This window comes from Thalassophryne amazonica, chromosome 9, assembly GCF_902500255.1.
Source record: "Thalassophryne amazonica chromosome 9, fThaAma1.1, whole genome shotgun sequence".
Classification (NCBI taxonomy): domain Eukaryota; kingdom Metazoa; phylum Chordata; class Actinopteri; order Batrachoidiformes; family Batrachoididae; genus Thalassophryne; species Thalassophryne amazonica.
Genome location: NC_047111.1, coordinates 10185245 through 10207789, shown reverse-complemented (window position 1 = coordinate 10207789; position 22545 = coordinate 10185245). Strand labels below are relative to the sequence as shown.

At 42.8% G+C, this 22545-nt stretch overlaps 1 protein-coding gene across 1 annotated transcript in view; it reads left to right on the top strand.

The window, feature by feature from the left end:
* Positions 1 to 22545, top strand: part of LOC117517273 (platelet-derived growth factor receptor beta-like) — a 153734-nt gene that overhangs the window by 118214 nt on the left and 12975 nt on the right. Inside the window, exon 16 of the mRNA XM_034178225.1 lies at positions 21000 to 21104. Within this exon, the coding sequence (XP_034034116.1) occupies positions 21000 to 21104 (105 nt within the window). The remainder of the gene's footprint in view (positions 1 to 20999; positions 21105 to 22545) is intronic.

Here is a 22545-nt window from a genome sequence, read left to right as displayed (position 1 = left end):
GAAGCAGAAACAGTCAAGAGTGGGTGTGGGAGCACACACCCAGTAAACAGTCAGCAGAGTTCTGATGATAAAGGGAGAAAAACACCACCTCCCACTCTCACAATATCCACAGTCGTGCAGATCCCAAATCACACTTAACAGCTGAGGAGCGGGAACGCCAACTCCTCCTGACCAGCTGCAAGTGTACTGAGATACGTCTGCAAACTCAGAATATAGATTACAGCTTTTCGAGCTTAGCAGCAAAGTACGTTGCGACAATAAGCTTAGCTGAACAAGACACAAAGACGGCTGAGAGTTTTACCTGAATACTTCAGATGATTTCTCGGCAGGGGTGTGGTGTCTTGTCCAGGCTTTTATGGTGCAGTGATGAGATGATGAGTGACAGCTGTCAGGGTCCCTGAAGCTCCTGGCGGCGAACTGCGCCCTCTGGTGCCTGAAGCCCGACTACAGGCAGGGCGCCCTCTGGTGTTGGCCAGCAGTACCTCCTCTTCGGGCGACCCACACAACACCTGGCCCATATTCTGAATTCTTAGATGAATTTGGTGCATTCATCTCTAACTTGTCAACTAGTGCAGATAACGTTCTGATCATTGGTGACTTTAACGTTCATATAAATAAGCCTTCTGATCCCCTCTGCAAATCATTTATGGAAATTGTGGATGCATTAGGATTTCTGCAATGCATTCCGGACTCGATGCACATTAGTGGAAATACCCTGGATTTGGTTCTCGCACGTGGTATTGCTACATCAGTGGTATTTGTTCATTCAGTTATTAAGTTTACAGTTTCGCTGCCGTGTTTAGTGGAACAACAACCTTATATATCACTACGCCGATGCATCAACTCCTCAACTAAGACTGAACTCGACCCCAGACTGATGTCTTAGCTTCACGTTTGGCAAATACCCAATCAGTAGACAGACTTGTGGATAGTTTAAACTCAGTGCTCTAAACTGCAATCAACATGATTGCACCACCTTCATTAAAACCACCCCCCCCCCCCCCCAAAACACAATCACCTTGGTTCAATGATTACCTGCATGACTTCAAGCATAAGACTAGAGGTCTAGAACATAATTGGCGTCGTTCAAAATTAGAAGTATTCCACCTTGTGTGGCGTGATGCTATCTTAGACTATAAGCATGCGTTACTGGCTACAAGGTGGACCTACGAGGTCTGTCCATAAAGTATAGGTCCTTTTAATGTTTTTCAAAAACTATATGGATTTCATTCATATGTTTTAACATCGGACATGCTTGAACCCTCGTGCGCATGCGTGAGTTTTTCCACGCCTGTCGGTGACGTCATTCGCCTGTGAGCACTCCTTGTGGGAGGAGTCGTCCAGCCCCTCGTCGGAATTCCTTTGTCTGAGAAGTTGCTGAGAGACTGGCGCTTTGTTTGATCAAACTTTTTTCTAAACCTGTGAGGCACATCGAAGTGGACACGGTTCGAAAAATTAAGATGGTTTTCAGTGAAAATTTTAATGGCTGATGAGAGATTTTGAGGTGATACTGTCGCTTTAAGGACTTCCCACGGTGCGAGACGTCGCGCAGCGCTCTCAGGCGCAATCATCAGCCTGTTTCAAGCTGAAAACCTCCACATTTCAGGCTCTATTGATCCAGGACGTCGTGAGAGAACAGAGAAGTTTCAGAAGAAGTCGGTTTCAGCATTTTATCCAGATATTCCACTGTTAAAGGAGATTTTTTTTAACGAACCGTGTCCACTTCGATGTGCCTCACAGGTTTAGAAAAAAGTTTGATCAAACAAAGCGCCAGTCTCTCAGCAACTTCTCAGACAAAGGAATTCCGACGAGGGGCTGGACGACTCCTCCCACAAGGAGTGCTGACAGGCGTATGACGTCACCGACAGGCGTGGAAAAACTCACGCATGCGCACGAGGGTTCAAGCATGTCTGACGTAAAAACATATGAATGAAATCCATATAGTTTTTGAAAAAAATAAAAAGGACCTATACTTTATGGACAGACCTCGTATTACTCTGATTTGATCATCGAAAACAAGCATAACTCAAAGTTCTTGTTCGATACGGTGGCATCACTTATTCATGGACAACCACCTGTAGTTCGCTCTCCTTTTACAGCACAAGATTTCCTGGATTACTTTGAGAAGAAAATAGAAGACATTAGGTTAAAGATATCCCAGCATGCCTTAACCCAGCCACTACATCCTGCTATTGAGGTGGGCGCCAATAGTGAGGTATTACCTAGATTTACAGAATTTGATAGTATCTCACTAGGCGTGCTGACGAAACTTGTAACGTGAAGAGAAAGCACAACCTGTTTATTTGATCCTATACCAACAAAACTGTTTAAGGACCTGTGGCCCAATCTTGGCCCGACTGTGCTGAAAATTATTAATCTTTCTTTAACCTCTGGATCTGTTTCTAAATGCCGTGATTAAACCATTACTTAAGAAACCTAATCTTGACCCTAGTGTATTGAAAAACTATCGACCAATATCAAATCTATCATTTTGCTCTAAAATTCTGGAAAAAGTGGTGTCACGGCAGCTCGTAGACTATCTTACTGAGAATAATCTCTTTGAGCCACTGCAGTCTGCTTTTAGAAAATATCATTCCAGAGACGGCTCTCACTAAAGTGGTGAATGATCTTCTGCTTGCAATGGATTCGGACACCACTATGGTTCTTGTGCTGTTAGATGTCAGTGCTGCATTTGATACCGTGGATCACCATATTCTACTCGATAGGCTGGAAAATCACTTTGGGATTACTGGGAGTGCCCTTGCATGCTGATGTCATACTTGACCAGTCTTTCTCACTGTGTTTTGTACAGTAACACTACCTCTAACCTTAGTGACATGAAATTTGGGGTTCCACAGGGGTCCATCTTAGGCCCCCTGCTTTTCTCCCTTTATATAGCACACCTTGGGCACATATCGCAGCATTTTGGAATTACCTTTGCCGATGATACTTAGTTATACATGCTAATAACTGTTGGTAATCTCATTCACATACAGTCCTTAGAAAATTGCCTTGCATCAATGAGAAGTTGAATGTCTAGAAACTTCCTGCTTTTAAACTTTGATAAGACTGAAATGATGGTTCTTGGTCCAGTGAGACAGCTGCATCAATTTGACCAGTTAACGCTTAACCTAGGCTTGTGTGTCATACATCGCACTGACAAAGTTTGGAACCTTGGGGTAATTTTTGATCCTATGTTGTCCTTTGACCTCCACATTAGAGATATTACGAGGACTGCTTTCTTCCACCTGTGAAATATAGCGAAGATTCGTCCCATCCTGTCTGTGGCTGATGCTGAGACCCTGATCCATGCGTTTGTCTCTTCCAGATTGGACTACTGCAATGTTCTATTTTCTGGTTTACCACAGTCCAGCATTAGGGCTCTCCAAATTGTTCAAAATGCTGCACGAAGCAAAAAATTTGACCACATTACACCCATTTTGGCATCTCTTCACTGGCTTCCTGTCCCAGTGAGATCAGATTTTAAGGTTCTGCTTCTAACCTATAAAATTGTTCATGGACTGACACCTCCCTACTTAGCTGACCTAATTAAACCCTACATACCGGCCCAGGCTCTGTGGTCTCAGGGTGCAGGACTACTTTGTGTCCCTAGGGTGAATAAGAAGTCTGCAGGTCATAGAGCTTTCTCTTATCGTGCCCCTGTTCTGTGGAATGATCTCCCTGCATCAATAAAACACTCAGATTCTGTGGAGACTTTCAAGTCCAGACTTAAGATGCATATGGTATAGTATGTTACTGTGCTTTTTACCCTTTTTAATTCATTTTATTAGTAAACGGAGCGTGCTGCGGCCTCAACTTTACCTAAATTCTGGGTCTTTTAGTGAAGTTTAGGGCTAGTGGCCGGCGATCACCTTCGTATTTCTTCTGTTTTTCTTGTTGTTTAATGCTGACAAATTATACTGCATTTCTTGTCTTTCTGATGCCTGATTCTGTTTTATCTATCTGTTTAAGGTGCAGCTCCATCCAGAGATGGCAGTTGTATTTGTGCTGGAGACCCTCCTGTCCTGTGCACCAACTGAATTTCCTGTATACCTTGAGGCAACACTTCACTTCACTTTACTTCACTTTTTTTTTATATAGCGCCAAATCACAACAAACAGTTGCCCCAAGGCGCTTTATATTGTAAGGCAAGGCCATACAATAATTATGAAAAACCCCAACGGTCAAAACGACCCCCTGTGAGCAAGCACTTGGCTACAGTGGGAAGGAAAATCTCCCTTTTAACAGGAAGAAACCTCCAGCAGAACCAGGCTCAGGGAGGTGCAGTCTTCTGCTGAGACTGGTTGGGGCTGAGGGAAAGAACCAGGAAAAAGACATGCTGTGGAGGGGGGCAGAGATCGATCACTAATGATTAAATGCGGAGTGATGCATACAGAGCAAAAAGAGAAAGAAACAGTGCATCATGGGAACCCCCCCACAGTCTACGTCTAAAGCAGCATAACCAAGGGATAGTCCAGGGACACCTGATCCAGCCCTAACTATAAGCCTTAGCGAAAAGGAAAGTTTTAAGCCTAATCTTAAAAGTAGAGAGGGTATCTGTCTCCCTGATCTGAATTGGGAGCTGGTTCCACAGGAGAGGAGCCTGAAAGCTGAAGGCTCTGCCTCCCATTCTACTCTTACAAACCCTAGGAACTACAAGTAAGCCTGCAGTCTGAGAGCGAAGCGCTCTAATGGGGTAATATGGTACTACGAGGTCCCTAAGATAAGATGGGACCTGATTATTCAAAACCTTATAAGTAAGAAGAAGAATTTTAAATTCTATTCTAGAATTAACAGGAAGCCAATGAAGAGAGGCCAACACGGGTGAGATATGCTCTCTCCTGCTAGTCCCCGTCAGTACTCTAGCTGCAGCATTTTGAATTAACTGAAGGCTTTTTAGGGAACTTTTAGGACAACCTGATAATAATGAATTACAATAGTCCAGCCTAGAGGAAATAAATGCATGAATTAGTTTTTCAGCATCACTCTGAGACAAGACCTTTCTGATTTTAGAGATATTGCGTAAATGCAAAAAGGCAGTCCTACATATTTGTTTAATATGCGCTTTGAATGACATATCCTGATCAAAAATGACTCCAAGATTTCTCACAGTATTACTAGAGGTCAGGGAAATGCCATCCAGAGTAAAGATCTGGTTAGACACCATGCTTCTAAGATTTGTGGGGCCAAGTACAATAACTTCAGTTTTATCTGAGTTTAAAAGCAGGAAATTAGAGGTCATCCATGTCTTTATGTCTGTAAGACAATCCTGCAGTTTAGCTAATTGGTGTGTGTCCTCTGGCTTCATGGATAGATAAAGCTGGGTATCATCTGCGTAACAATGAAAATTTAAGCAATACCGTCTAATAATACTGCCTAAGGGAAGCATGTATAAGTGAATAAAATTGGTCCTAGCACAGAACCTTGTGGAACTCCATAATTAACTTTAGTCTGTGAAGAAGATTCCCCATTTACATGAACAAACTGTAATCTATTAGACAAATATGATTCAAACCACCGCAGCGCAGTGCCTTTAATACCTATGACATGCTCTAATCTCTGTAATAAAATTTTATGGTCAACAGTATCAAAAGCAGCACTGAGGTCCAACAGAACAAGCACAGAGATAAGTCCACTGTCCGAAGCCATAAGAAGATCATTTGTAACCTTCACTAATGCTGTTTCTGTACTATGATGAATTCTAAAACCTGACTGAACCTCTTCAAATAGACCATTCCTCTGCAGGTGATCAGTTAGCTGTTTTACAACTACCCTCTCAATGTTATGTGTCGGACGCAGCTCGGAGAACCGACCAGCGTTTGAAGGACCCAGTATGAAATAAGCAGAGCACGGTACAAAGGCTAACTGAATTTAATACATAACAGTGATAATATAATAACAAAAAGGTGCGGCCTGGCGTGGTGCGCTCCCAGCAGCGCTAACGGTCCGGAGCCAGAAGCTGTTTCGGACCCAAGGACCCCGCCGACACCCCCCAGGTGGCCGCAACAACCGAGTCTGTGAAAGAAGGAACCATTATGTGAGTCCACACTCTACACACAGAACACTTAAAGGTGTACAAACAGCAAACACTTCCTGGCTTGATTACTGATCAGCTTCCCAACCTGCAGGCATGGAACATCCAGTTCACAAAACTCCACTGCAGTGGAAGCTGATACATGACTAACAAACAGCTCAATACAATAAGGTGTGAGGGACACCACATTTACTGACTGTATAACTGTTAGTCACAAAATCTAACGTACCTCAGGAAGTGTGCTGACGAGCGTGAAACCTCACCCCCTCCTCTTTCACAGACTGTGCATCAAACCTGGACGTTCTCAGCATCCGCTGCTGATGAGATGGCTCCCGAGACGACGATCTCACCCGTCTGGTCACAAGGTCGAGTCTCTGGCAAATACACACTGTGCACTCCAGTCTTAAATGCCAACATGTTCCAATCCATCCAGATGCACCACAGCTGTGAGTCCTGACGAGTCGCAGGTGATCAGGGTGAGGTCCTGACAGCCTCAGCAACACAGCCACTCAGTCCCAAACGCACGCCACCTGGGAGGAAAACCAAAAGACAGAAACAAACCGGCAGCCAGGCCCCCCCAGCCATATAACACTCAAGAATCTTTGAGAGAAAAGGAAGGTTGGAGATTGGCCTATAATTAGCTAAGATAGCTGGGTCAAGTGATGGCTTTTTAAGTAATGGTTTAATTACTGCCACCTTAAAAGCCTGTGGTACATAGCCAACTAACAAAGATAAGTTGATCATATTTAAGATTGAAGCATTAAATAACGGTAGGACTTCCTGGAGCAGCCTGGCAGGAATGGGGTCTAATAAACATGTTGATGGTTTGTATGAAGTAACTAATGAAAATAACTCAGACAGAACAATCGGAGAGAAAGAGTCTAACCAAATACCGGCATCACTGAAAGCAGCCAAAGATAACGATACATCTTTGGGATGGTTATGAGTAATTTTTTCTCTAATAGTCAAAATTTTGTTAGCAAAGAAAGTCATGAAGTCATTACTAGTTAAAGTTAATGGAATACTCAGCTCAATAGAGCTCTGACTCTTTGTCAGCCTGGCTACAGTGCTGAAAAGAAACCTGGGGTTGTTCTTATTTTCTTCAATTAGTGATGAGTAGAAAGATGTCCTAGCTTTACGGAGGGCTTTTTTATAGAGCAACAAACTCTTTTTCCAGGCTAAGTGAAGATCTTCTAAATTAGTGAGATGCCATTTCCTCTCGAACTTACGGGTTATCTGCTTTAAGCTACGAGTTTGTGAGTTATACCACGGAGTCAGACACTTCTGATTTAAAGCTCTCTTTTTCAGAGGAGCTACAGCATCCAAAGTTGTCTTCAATGAGGATGTAAAACTATTGACGAGATACTCTAACTCCCTTACAGAGTTTAGGTAGCTACTCTGCTCTGTGTTGGTATATGACAATAGAGAACATAAAGAAGGAATCATATCCTTAAACCTAGTTACAGCGCTTTCTGAAAGACTTCTAGTGTAATGAAACTTATTCCCCACTGCAGGGTAGTCCATCAGGGTAAATGTAAATGTTATTAAAAAATGATCAGACAGAAGGGAGTTTTCAGGGAATACTGTTAAGTCTTCTATTTCCATACCATAAGTCAAAACAAGATCTAAGATATGATTAAAGTGGTGGGTGGACTCATTTACTTTTTGAGCAAAGCCAATAGAGTCTAATAATCGATTAAATGCAGTGTTGAGGCTGTCATTCTCAGCATCTGTGTGGATGTTAAAATCGCCCACTATAAGTATCTTATCTGAGCTAAGCACTAAGTCAGACAGAAGGTCTGAAAATTCACAGAGAAACTCACAGTAACGACCAGGTGGACGATAGATAATAACAAATAAAACTGTTTTTTGGGACTTCCAATTTGGATGGAAAAGACTAAGAGACAAGCTTTCAAATGAATTAAAGCTCTGTCTAGGTTTTTGATTAATTAATAAGCTGGAATGGAAGATTGCTGCTAATCCTCCGCCCCGGCCCGTACTACGAGCATTCTGACAGTTAGTGTGACTCGGGGGTGTTGACTCATTTAAACTAACATATTCATCCTGCTGTAACCAGGTTTCTGTTAGGCAGAATAAATCAATACGTTGATCAATTATTATATCATTTACCAACAGGGACTTAGAAGAGAGAGACCTAATGTTTAATAGACCACATTTAACTGTTTTAGTCTGTGGTGCAGTTGAAGGTGCTATATTATTTTTTCTTTTTGAATTTTTATGCTTAAATAGATTTTTGCTGGTTATTGGTGGTCTGGGAGCAGGCACCGACTCTACGGGGATGGGGTAATGAGTAGGCAATGGCAGGGGGAGAGAAGCTGCAGAGAGGTGTATAAGACCACAGCTCTGCCTCCTGGTCCCAACGCTAGACAGTCACAGTTTGGAGGATCCAAGAAAATTGGCCAGATTTCTAGAAATGAGAGCTGCTCCATCTAAAGTGGGATGGATGCCGTCTCTCCTAACAAGACCAGGTTTTCCCCAGAAGCTTTGCCAATTATCTATGAAGCCCACCTCATTTTTTGGACACCACTCAGACAGCCAGCAATTCAAGGAGAACATGCGGCTAAACGTGTCACTCCCGGTCTGATTGGGGAGGGGCCCAGAGAAAACAACAGAGTCCGACATTGTTTTTGCAAAGTTACACACCGATTTAATGTTAATTTTAGTGACCTCAGATTGGCGTAACCGAGTGTCATTACTGCCGACGTGAATTACAGTCTTACCAAATTTACGCTTAGCCTTAGCCAGCAATTTCAAATTTCCTTCAATGTCGCCTGCTCTGGCCCCCGGAAGACAATTGACAATGGTTGCTGGTGTCGCTAACTTCACATTTCTCAAAACAGAGTCGCCAATAACCAGAGTTTGATCCTCGGCGAGTGTATCGTCGAGTGGGGAAAAACGGTTAGAGATGTGAACGGGTTGACGGTGTACACAGGGCTTCTGTTTAGGGCTACGCTTCCTCCTCACAGTCACCCAGTCAGCCTGCTTTCCCGACTGCCCGGGATCTGCCAGGGGGGAACTAACGGCGGCTAAGCCACCTTGGTCCGCACCGACTACAGGGGCCTGGCTAGCTGTAGAATTTTCCACGGTGCAGAGCCGAGTCTCCAATTCGCCCAGCCTGGCCTCCAAAGCTACGAATAAGCTGCACTTATTACAAGTACCGTTACTGCTAAAGGAGGCCGAGGAATAACTAAACATTTCACACCCAGAGCAGAAAAGTGCGGGAGAGACAGGAGAAGCCGCCATGCTAAATCGGCTAAGAGCCAGCAGCCACGCAACCTAGCGGATTCCTAAAAACACGCAAAGTGAATAATGTGTAAATAATTTAGAGGTGATACAGCAGAAGGAGTGCTTTAGTTAAGGCACCAGACAGGCCATGAAGCAGCACAGGTAACGCACGGCAACAGCGAACGCACGACAACGGTGCAAAAATAAAATAAAAATCCACTAGACAGGCTGTGGAGCAGCACAGATAACGCACGACAACAGTGCTAAAAAATAAAATAAAAATCCACTGGACAGGCTGTGGAGCAGCACAGGTAACGCACGACAACAGTGCTAAAAAATAAAATAAAAATCCACTAGACAGGCTGTGGAGCAGCACAGGTAGTAACGCACGACAACAGTGCTAAAAAATAAAATAAAAATCCACTGGACAGGCTGTGGAGCAACACAGGTAACGCACGACAACGGTGCTAAAATAAAATAAAAATCCACTAGACAGGCTGTGGAGCAGCACAGGTAACGCACGACAACGGTGCTAAAATAAAATAAAAATCCACTAGACAGGCTGTGGAGCAGCACAGGTAACGCACGACAACGGTGCTAAAATAAAATAAAAATCCACTAGACAGGCTGTGGAGCAGCACAGGTAACGCACGACAACAGTGCTAAAAAATAAAATAAAAACGAAAGCGTTAGCAAGCTAGTTAGCTTGCCAACGCTGATGAAAGTTAGCTGCTAAAAGTGCTCCGTCGCGATGTTTCGACCGTTAGAGGTCTTCTTTAGGCGTTGGAGCACGGTGAAAAAGTTAAAAAAAAAAAAGTAAAAAAGTAAAAAAGTCTTGAAAAAGACTGTTAGTTCAAAGTCCAAAGCAGCAGGTAGCAGTCTCTGTGTAAACATTTGGGTATTTTCTCCTCCAAACATTCTTAAAACCTTTGATAAGACAAACAGAGTCAAGAAACACCAGTGAGACAGAAAGTCAAATTAATCACGCGCGGAGTGCGGCCAGGCTGTACACCAAGGCTACACTAAAGTCTGGCCTGTGCTCCCGCTCTTTTTATTAGAGATGCCCTCATTACATCATAAAACTTGTCCTAAGGGGGGGGGGGGGGACAACGCGAGACAAGTTTCTTCCCGTAACATAAACACATACGTCAATAAGCGCAGCTCCTCATTCCCAGTTCAGATTGACCCCAGCATGCTAAAACAAGGTTGAATAACACGTACATTCTCGGGGTCAGGTGCAAACAGCACAACACTGTTCTCATCAGAAAGAAGACAAAAGGTACAAATGTTTAACAGTGATAACATATATATAAAATCTTTAACATTCCCCTCCTGTTTATCACCTGTTAAACATACAGTAGTAGTTATCACCTAGCTTAGCACTTCTTTTTGAGATTTTCACTAAGAGGTTCATCATGGTATGTTCTATAGGCTTACACCCCAGAGGTGATGTCATCATTGTCACCATCATCGGTGTCTGGGTCATCATACTTCCATTGGTCTGGGTACAGGTCATGGGAGTCATCGTCCTCCTCGGTGTCGTCTTGCCCCAGGAGTGGATATGATGCTGGTCCCCCTCCTGGTCCTGGACTTATTGCTGTGGTTATCATTCTATTTACAAGGCCTCGGAGACATGGAATACAACAACATCCACACAATGTTAGAATTGCAGCAAATACTGCTATAGACACTAATAGTGAAGAAATCAAAGACCTCCATCTTCCCATCCCTTCCAGCCACCAATCCCAGCCTTCGGTGTTTACTCCACTGTGCTCTTTCATCTTCCTGTTCAACGTTCTCAGCCCGTCAATGGCTTGAGTGAGACTGCCGTCTGCAGCCGTGTTGTTGGGAATGAATGTGCAGCATTGTTCTCCGAACATGGCACAAACACCTCCTTTCTCCGCCAACAACATATCCAGAGCAATACGATTCTGGAAGGCCATAAGGGACGTGGCTTCTAACTGTGAATGGACAGCCTTAAATCCTTCCTCAGTCCAATTTCCTAATTTCTGTACATTGTAGTGGATGTAGTTTATTCTGTCCACGTTTTTATTGATTGAACACCACCAACAGATGGAAGATTCGAATCCAGCTGCTATTTGATCAACCAGTTTATACTCGTCAGGCACTCCTCTGGGGACTCCTATTGCATCAATATATGTTGGATTTCCTACTCCTTTCCACTCTCTTTTTACTCTATGTCTGGCTATGCCTTTCTGCCAATCTTCAGGAATAAGAGAGGCTGCATATGTCGTAACGTCTTCAGGGGTCATGGGTATGGCTTTAACTGGTAACAATAATGATATTAATGCACAATAACCTGACACATTTCGTGGCAGTCTGTCAAAGATTCTGTTATCACCACACCACCACCATACGTCACTCCTACCGACAGGTTTGAATGTGGGAGTACTATGGACCACATTCTTACACCAGGCAGTGTGGTTTAAGCTACCCAAAGTCTTACTTGTCCCTGTCAAGTGTACACATGTATGGTTAGCATGCCCAACTTTGCTTGAAAATAAAGGTTTGATCTTAGTCAATTTGGTCAATGGATAGATCTTGTCCCACTTAGAACATTTGTTGTTTGCTGCAATGTATGTCTGTGTCATAACCGTCAGCAGACAGTCTTTGGGTAATGCTGCCGGTATTACCTGTAATATAGGTCTGGGTCCCATACATACAACACAGTCCTTCTTTGCTGCTAGTCCTGCTTGTTCTGCCATTAAAAGCCAATTGTTATTTTGTCCACTAATTCCTGTAGTTACTAGGAACCAGTCATCTGCCTTCATGTCTTTTGTGCCTTGTACGGACATCCCCTTTGCTTGTATGGGCACCCCCTTTGCTTGTATGGGCACCCCCTTTGACGTACTTAATTCGGTCAATATTGGTTGCTGTACTCTATCTGTTTCACAGAGGAAAAAATGGAAATACGGATCTTTTCCTTGTTTGTATACCTAAAGGAGGAACATCCAACAGTCTCCCTCTATATCAGGTGGGAATATGGTTCCTTTTTCTGTGGTATTCACCACTATAGACAGCTTATCATCTGTTTGATACATTTTTACCAAATCTACACAATGTGTCCATGGTCTGCCTGTTTCCTCCATTGTCTTTCTAAGTCTGTTTTTTACTGTTCCATTCATCCTTTCCACTAATCCGGCGCTTTGTGGATGATAAGCACAATGATTTTTGAGATTGACCTGTAACGCTTCTCCTACGTATTGCACTATTGTATTAACAAAATGCGCTCCATTATCTGAATAGACTGTTTCTGGTATTCCAAATCGTGGAATGATGTCTTTGCACAATGCCTTAGTCACTGTAAGTGCATCTGCATGTTTTGTAGGGAACAATTCTACCCATTTTGAGAAGGCATCAATTATGACTAAACAAAATTCCTTCCCTTCATGTTTACTCAGCTGTATATAATCCATATGAATCACTTGAAAGGGATATTGTGGTGTTGGAAATTTGCCTCTTTGGGGTCTCAAATTGCCTTGTGAGTTGTGTTTTGCACATATCATGCATGCTCTACAATGCTGTTTTGCATATGCATCGAACCCATAAAGACAAAAAATAGATTGCAATTGCGATATCATACCCCCTGATGAGACATGCGTCACGCCATGGCTCATAATAGCTGCCCATTTAAACATATTTTTTGGCAATATGGGTTTCTTTTGTGGTCATACGTACAAATCATTTGCATACGTAGCCCCTTTAGCTATCCACATTTGTTTTTCTCTGTCAGTTGCCTGCTGTTGCATGTCAGCAAGCAGTGTATGACCTAAATGCAAATCTGGAGTAGTGTCCTGTACAACAAAAATAGAAGAAGCTGCTGCTGCCTCTTTTGCTGCTCTGTCAGCAAAATCATTTCCTTTTGAAATACTGTCAGAGCCTTTGGTGTGAGCCGCACATTTGCATATAGCAATTTGTTTAGGCAATTTCACAGCCTTCAGTAGTGCAGTTAGGAGTGTGGCATGAGTCACTGGCTTTCCAGATGATGTCACCATTCCACGCTCTTCCCACAGTTTTGCAAACACATGCACTGTGCTGAAAGCGTACTGGCTGTCTGTATAAATTGTTACAGCCGTACCTTTAAACAGATAGCAAGCTGCAGTTAAAGCAACTAATTCAGCTGCTTGTGCTGAAAATGAGGATGGCAATGAAGCAGAATCCAATACTTCTGAATTTGTGACAACAGCATATCCAGATTGTGTTTGTCCATAAGCGTTTTTAGTGGAAGAACCATCCACATACGCAATTGTACTGTTTGGAATGGGTGTGTCCTGGAGGTCTGGGCGTGCTTTCGTCTACATCAAGACAATTGTGCGGCTCACCATCCTCAGGTAAGGGTATCAATGTGGATGGATTCAATGTTGTACAGCGCTCTACCGTAAGATGTGGTTGTGATAATAGCAAGGACATACACGAAAGATGTCTTGCTGGGGACAAAAGGCTCATGTTTGTCTGCAACAGAAGTGCAGAAACTGCATGTGGAACTTTCAGTGTCAACTGATGGAATAGAACAACATTACTGCTACTTTGAACAGCCATAGAGGCTGCAATAACAGCCTGTACGCATGGTGGTAAAGCACTTGCTACTGCATCCAATTTAGATGAGTAGTAGGCAACTGGCCTCAATTTTGAGCCATATACTTGAACCAAAACACTAGTCATGAACTTATTCTTACAATCAACTGTTTGAATGAATGGTTTACTATAATCTGGTAGTGCCAAAACTGTGGATGACACTAATGTTTGTTTTACTTTTACAAAAGCTTCCTCAGCTTCTTTGTTCCATTCCAACACGGTTCACATTGAAATATCATCCTTGTACATCAAATCAGAAAGTGGACTAGTCAATTCTGCATAGCAGGGAATCCATGCCCTGCAGTAATTAGTCAGTCCAAGAAATGACATCATCTGCTTTTTGGTTTGTGGTTTTGGAGCATGCAAAATTGCTTCCTTCCTGTCAGACAGGATCATGCGCCCTGTGGCTGATAATTCATGTCCTAAATATTTTACTTTACCCCTACACAACTGAACTTTGTTTTTACTCACTTTGTGGCCATTATCAAATAAGAAACATAATAATGCTACTGTGTCAGTTATGCAGTTTTCTCGTGTGTCAGAGGCAATCAAAATGTCATCAACATACACCAATAGTTGGCTATCTGCCGGTGGAACGAAATTGGCTAAACATGCTGACATGACTTGAGAATAAATAGTTGGACTCTCTGCGTAACCCTGCGGTAATCTGGTGAATGTATATCGTTGTCCTTTAAAGGTAAAAGCAAACCAGAATTGACTATCTGGGTGTACTGGCACAGAGAAAAATGCATTACTTATGTCAATTACTGAGAAACTATTAGAATTTGGTCTCAGCGAATTTAACAAGGTGTGTGGATCTGGGACACATGGTGCTCTTTTAATCACAGCAGCATTTACTGCCTGCAGATCTTGAATCATTCTCCACCCCACTGAGGGCGGAGCCTTTTTTACAGGAAATATGGGTGTGTTACATGGTGAATCTGGACATGGCACTATTACTCCTGCTGTTAATAAATTCTCTATTACTGGCCTGATTCCGTCAATTGCATCAGGTTTCAATGGATACTGTCTTACACATGGTCTGTATTCTGTTTTTGGTCTTATAACTACAGGTTGTGCATTTTTTATCAGTCCTACGTCTGAAGGACCTGTTGTCCACAATCCTGATGGTACAGAAGAGAGAAGATCATCCTCTTCAGGACTCAACTGAAACACTCAGGATTGTGAAGTGGACACATCAATGTGTGTTCCAGCTGTCAGCACCAATGAGACATTAACTGGCACTTTATACAATTTAGTTGATGGACTGAACTCCGTTCGTGGTCCAACTCTGCTCCAATCAGTGGCTGACAAAGCTGTTATGACTGTCAGTCCCAATTCTTGCCATTCTGTCAAATATGGTTTACAAAGTGACACATGTAATGGCATACCTGTGAATCTCAATTTTAAAACATCTTCAGTGGCACCTGTTACTGTTATGACAGCTGTTGAGTTGCCATCATGAATCAAATCGGTCATTGTCAGCTTCACAGGTGAAATATTTTTCAATTTGTTTTCATACACTGGTGTTCCTGGCAATATGCCACTATGGACTCTAAATACACTCTCAAATCTGCATCTAAACTCTATCCATGGTTCTCCTTCTTTCTGAGTTGTCCTGGTAATTTCAGTATAATTTATCTTTGGTCCTAACACACCTTTTGCCCGTGTAATCATAGCTTCCACTCTTGTTTCTAAGACTGGATCATCATGTGTCCGTGGTACGCCTTGTTGGTCTGCAGGATTCCAGTCTCCGTGTACCTGACTCCATTTAGGGCCACATGCTTTCATCCACACCTGTTGGACTTCAGGTCCACTAAGGTGGTAAGAACTTCTAATGTTTTCTATATCCTGCATAAATCCCTCAATATCGACATGTGGCGATGGTATCATGTCGACTGCTGCTTTGATATCATCAGCATTCCATGTTCGATATACGAGCATGGTTGATCGATATCCTGCTGTTCCTGCACGAGGATTTGGTACTTCTATCATAGGATAGGCACCTCCCTGGTCACTGTGTTCCACCATGGGAGGGGCTGTAGGCACTTTCGCTTGACTGCGTGTTTCTGGTTTTTCTGGTTTTTCACTTTTTACCTTAGGTTTTACTGCCAAATCATACTGTGGTGGCGGTACATCGTCATCCTCTGGTAGAGGAGATAAGGGTGTTGTTGTCACGACGATCCAGCCGGCGGTGGTTGTTGAGGCTGTTCTGGTTCTCTGTGCTGAATTATCACATCTTCTTCTGCCTTACCTACAGCTTTCTTTTTCCTTGCTTTCTCTAATCGTCGCTTCTCTGCTCCCTTCTGTCTGTTCTCTGCTTCCTCCTCCCAAAATGCCACTAAATCTGCCCCTACTTTCTGCATCTTTTTCTCATCACCTTTATGTTTCTGTTCTAACTCCTTCTTTAGCTTCTGTATGCTGATCAGGTTCAGTCGTCCGTCAAAGTCATGTTTATTTATCCAGGTCTCCAATTTCTTTGTTGTTTTTGGATTTTTTGCTTCCATACATTTCCAGTCGTCAGTTGATAAATTTCCCTTATTTATAGACGTCTTACCCCCCATTTTTATTATCCCTTGTTATAATTTGGACTTCAGACGGGGGCACACCTAGGGTGTTCTAAATCTGAAGTTTTCACACTTTCTTTGGACGTGACAATTAATTTGCCGTCGTGTGGTTGATTCCTTTCACCTCCCCGTAGGAAGCGGAATCACTTGCCTCTGCTTCCACACGCACGGTTGTCACTAACGTTGTCCAAAGTATTACACTTTCACACAGTTATTTACACTTACACAAAACACTATTTACACATAGAAACACTTTTAATAATCGTACGCGTATTCTTATGCCAGGGGAGCTCGCCCTCCCGTGAAATTTAACTAATGTCCTGCATTAGAGGACTCCGCCGTCCCTGCCAAATTTAACTGCTTTTTTACAGTGCACGTATTTCTACCCGGGATTTCCTTTACGTATTAAAACAGAGGAGTCCGTATCCTCCTTCCGGAATTTAACTACGTGCGTCCCTCGCAACCGTAGAGGAGTCCGCCCTCCTTACAGAGTTTAACTGTGTTTCATTAACAGACGATTCTGTATCATCACTTACGGAGTTTAACTGTTTTATGTGATCACTTTTATCCCCTACCGGTACGCGTATATAAACAGAGGAGTCCGCACCCTCCTTACAGAGTTTAACTGCTTTGCATTAACAGATGATTCTGTATCATCGCTTGCGGAATTTAACTGTTTATGTGATCTGATCACCACTCACTCAGTACTGTTTACAAAGAAATTTTACTCACTGACTCGACTTCCTGTCTGTCTTCTTCGGGAAAATCTCGTCAACCAGACGATGCCAACGGTGGTCGACAATTGCAGACACGATCAATCGATCGGACCTTGGCCAAGGATTTACGTCTGGACTTGACGACCTCCGCTGGACACCTCCGGTATTGTTGAGCTCCCGGACGAGCCCCCAGTCAATGTTGGGTATTTTCTCCTCCAAACATTCTTAAAACCTTTGATAAGACAAACAGAGTCAAGAAACACCAGTGAGACAGAAAGTCAAATTAATCACGCGCGGAGTGCGGCCAGGCTGTACACCAAGGCTACACTAAAGTCTGGCCTGTGCTCCCGCTCTTTTTATTAGAGATGCCCTCATTACATCATAAAACTTGTCCTAAGGGGGGGGGGGGGGGGGGGGGGGGGGGACAACGCGAGACAAGTTTCTTCCCGTAACATAAACACATACGTCAATAAGCGCAGCTGTAAGGAAAAACAGTTTCTTTCTTTTACTCTTATCGTCGGAGGTCAGCACATCTCGTTCGTCTGTTGCAGTTATCAGCTGTTGTGCATCTGCCTGGAGTGTCCTGGTCTTCACGCTAAGCATCACATCACAACAGTCAAAACAACCTTCAGGTCTATTACTCCCAGTTCATGACTGACCCCGTCATGCTTCACTCCCAGTCGTTAGCGGCTACAAAAACAAGTTGTATAATAATAATAATAAGTACATCCAGCTCCTCATTCCCAGTTCAGATTGACCCCAGCATGCTAAAACAAGGTTGAATAACACGTACATTCTCGGGGTCAGGTGCAAACAGCACAACACCGTTCTCATCAGAAAGAAGACAAAAGGTACAAATGTTTAACAGTGATAACATATATATAAAATCTTTAACAAAAAGACTGTTAGTTCAAAGTCCAAAGCAGCAGGTAGCAGTCTCTGTGTAAACAGTTCCAACAGAGAGCCAAAATTCTGATGCAACGTCTGTTGTGATTTGGTGCTATATGAAAATAAATTGAATTAAAATTATATATTAACCTGTGTATGGAACACTTTTAAGCATTTTAATAATTTTAACCTGTCACACTTATTGTCCTTAACAACGCTGGGTATCCCAGAGTCATGTATGTATATATGTGTGTGTGTGTGTGTATGAGATGTCTGAAATTCAGTTTGCGTTTATGAAGTTCCACACAGATTTAACGTAGCAGACATGGAATATTTGTTTAGCAAGTTTTCAGGATTTCATGCTGCAGTCTGTTATGTGATGAAAAGCATTAAAAAAAAATATTTTTTTTTCATATAATGTTCATTTCCAATTGTTGTCATTATCAGGTCTGGTTAACGGGAAGGCTGGACACAAATGCAGGACTCGAGAACAGACCTCTGTGTGTAAAAACTGTTTACTGAAACAGCAAACGGGGTCCGGTGCACAAAAAGTCAGTCCAACAAGAGCAGAAGTACTTGGAACATCAGGCTTAGGTGTGGTCGGTAATACAGGCAGGTGGTCAAAACACACGAGAGGCAAGCAGGTCAAGAATACACAAAAACAGAGCTGGAGAAAAGGAACAAGGTGCATCAATCTGGTGAAGGAGCAGAGCAGAATGAGGAGCTTAAATACACCAGGTGACAAGGTGCAGACTGAAAGCAGGTGTGTGTGGAACACACCAGAGTGAGGGTGTTCCTAGTCAGAGGGAAACGCCCACCACCAAGACCCAGAAAGACAGACAAGAGAGATAGAGACAGAAAACCTCAATCAAGCAAAACCCAGCAAGAGAATAAACAAACCAGAAGCAACAGAACATGAAAAAATAAACCAAAACATGAAAACAAAATCAGACAAAAACTCACATCCTGACACTCATATGGTTTCTCTGTGCTGTTTTGACTACAGCGACTCTCTGGCAAGCAAGGGATTATGGGATATCTCAAAAGGGCAAATGGAACAGTTTATTTCATATTAACAGCTTTTTTGAGATATACACCATCATGGATTTTGCAAGTGAATTTGAAAGATAAACTGCAGCCCATTTCTTGGTATTTACTTGACCATTTCCATTGTTCACTTCTTACACTGTAAGTAAAATGCACGCAGTTTCCTTGTTTCAGTTTAACATAATGCAGTGTGTTTGCTGATAAAACTACCAGTTAACGCTGCTTCTCACATCATGTGGTTTACATTCATTGCTGTCACTGGTCTTTATGTCTTTTATCTAATCTTCTGAGTTCTAAATATTTGTCCTGCATACCATGAATCTGAGTGTTAGCACAGCTAATGACCTTCCATCAGCATGTGTACAATGTTAATCTGTTTAGCATTAAAGGGCGTGGTCTCAGGGCTGTGCGTGTGCGAGGGCACGGGAGCAGCCATCAATTTGAGGTCATTTCCCAGTCTGAGTTCTTGCCACACAGTGATGTAAATAAGTATTTGATCCATTTTTCATTTTATTTTTCAGTTCATACAGCACCAAATCACAACAGAGTTGCCTCAAGGTGCTTCACACAGTAAGGTCTAACCTTACTAACCCCCAGAGCAACAGTGGTAAGAAAAACTCAAGCATACTAGACTCAAAGGGGTGACCCTCTGCTTAGGCCATGATACAGACATAAATTACAGAACAATTTACAAAAACGAACAAAACAAAGTGGCTGGGTTAAGGCATGCTGGGATATGTTTAACCTAATGTCTTCTATTTTCTTCTCAAAGTGATCCAGGAAATCTTGTGCTGTAAAAGGAGAGTGAACTACAGGTAGTTGTCCATGAATAAGTGTTGCCACCGTGTTGAACAGCAACTTTGAATTATGCTGATTTTTGTTGATCAAATCAGAGTAATAGGTCCACTTTGTAGCCAGTAGTGCATGCTTATAGTCTAAGATAGCATCATGCCACGCAAGGTGGAAGACTTCTAATTTTGAACTACGCCATTTCAGTTCTAGACCTCTGGTCTTATGTTTGAGGTCACGCAGGTAATCACTGAACCAAGGTGTCTGTGTTTTGGGGAGTGCGGTTTTAACACCGTTGGTGCAATCATGTCAAGTGTTGTTTTGAGCACTGAGTTTAAACTATCCACAAGTCTGTCTACTGATTGGGCATTTTCCAAACGTGAAGCTAAGACATCAGGCAGTCTAGCTTCAAGTTCAGTCGTAGCTGAGGAGTTGTCTTGTGCTCCAGCATGGACTCCCAAAATTTCCTGTATAATTTTCTGTATTGTCAATTGTGTCTGTATCATGGCCCAAGCAGAGGGTCCCCCCTTTGAGTCTGGTCTGCTTGAGGTTTCTTACTACTGTCACCTGTGTTCTTGCTCTGGGGGTTGGTAATGTTAGATTTTACTTGTGTGAAGTACCTTGAAGCAACTTTGTTGTGATATGGTATGAAATAAATGAAAATAAATTGAATAAATCGAGTTGATGCATTGCTGCAGTGATAAATAAGGTTGTTGTTCCACTAAACACAGCAGCGAAACTGTAAACTTAGTGATCAGAGACCACTGATGGAAGAGGCATGATGTCAATATTCGTGACAGCAATACCACATGCAAGAACCAGATCCAGGGTATTTCCTCTAATGTGCGTCGAGTCCTGAATGCATTGCCGAAATCCTAATGCAGCCACAAATTACATAAATTGTAAAATAAATGTATAAATTATCAATAAACTCCAGCCCATTATTTCTGTCTGTCTGCCTGTTTCTGTCTCTGTGTGTCTGCGTCTGTTTCTGTCTGTCTGTCTCTCTTTTCCTGTCTGTCTGTCTGTCTGTGTATCTGTCTGTCTGCCTCTCTGTTTCTGTTTGTCTGTTTCTGTCTGCCTGTCTGTCTGTCTGTCTACCTGTCTCACTCTCAGGCCCGGTGCTGGGTTCGGGGGCCTTTGGTCGAGTGGTCCAGGCTTCGGTCTCGGGTCTGTTTCACGCTCACTCTGTAACCAAGGCGGCAGTAAAGATGCTTAAACGTACGTATCCTATTAAGTGTGAGTTTGTGTTGCCAGTTTCAGTTTAAAATGACAATTTTCATTAAGTAAGTATGTAAAGTTTATTTGTACATCACCTTTCAGGATAAACTCACAAAGTGATTTACAGTAATTTAAGAAACACAGAAACAAAAAAATGCAGAAACTGAAAACACCACCAACATAAAACTAGTTCAGATGTTTGTTGGTGCTGATTCATTTTGATTTTACAGACTGGTTTTCTCTTTGATGAAGATCAACCTTACTGCTCCGGCTGCATCTCTCTGACTGTGAACCTTCTTCTCCAGGCGCAGGCCACTCTTTGTTCTTTATCTGCAGATGCTTATCTTCTTTATCATTTTACAATGTTTTTCTTGTATTTCTGTCACACTGCTTGTCTGTTGTCGTCCTGGGTCTATGGAGGATCAAGCGGCTGGCACTGCTGGATCATGTGAGAGTCAGTCTTGCTCAGACACCTTGGACAGAGCGTGGTGTAAAGCCCCTGTAATTTTTACAATCTAGATGATAGTCCTTTACTTTCCAAACAGGGTCTGGTCTGGGATCATGTGTTGTTTCTGCATGTCACTGCATCCAACCCAGAACATTGCCTTGGGTCCTAGATGGCAACCACCCAAGCACACAACTGGTCCTTCCCCACTTCTGCAAAATAACCAAATATGTGCTGTAGTCAGGCAAAATGTAGGCATTTCCATCGACAGCTGAAACCTGGACATGTCCTTGTCCTTTTCCAGTCTCCAGGGTCCTCCACACTGAGACACCTGTGTACTGGGTCATGTCCAGAGAAACTCTCCACATGGAGTAAATGTGTGGTATCTGATGTTCCCTCACAATGTCAGTGATCCTCCTCATCCGAGTCTCACTAAGTAACCGTTCATTGGACACAAAGTCATTCCAGCAAGACCCAAAGATCCTCCACAGAGACCTGGGACCGAAGACATCCAGTCCACACCTTAGGACACTGGTTAGAGTCCAAGTCTGACAACCAGATGGTCAGATAGGAAACACCAGGACTCTAAAGACTTGGACCTTCATTTAATTCTGCTGCAAAGATATCAGCATCACCAAACACCTCTGACCTTTGACCTCAAACCTTCATAAGATCTTCCTAAGTGTCTCTGGATCTCAAAGGGTGAGGATCCAGAGACATGAAGGTCACTGCTGAGGTCAGTGAACATCTCCACATGTTCAACACTTTCACCACAAACAGAGACATTTCTGATGGACAAATCTAGGAAGTCACTGAAAATCTAGATCTTATTCTGGATCCAGATCCATCTCAAATCCAGACACACTGAAAAAAAATGTCAGTCAACATTTCCTGGCTAATAAAACCAACTAAGTTACTGGTTTCCACAACCTGACTCTACACCAGGCAAACACAAAGTCCATGGAAGCACTGAACAGCGTAGGAGCCAGAATGCAT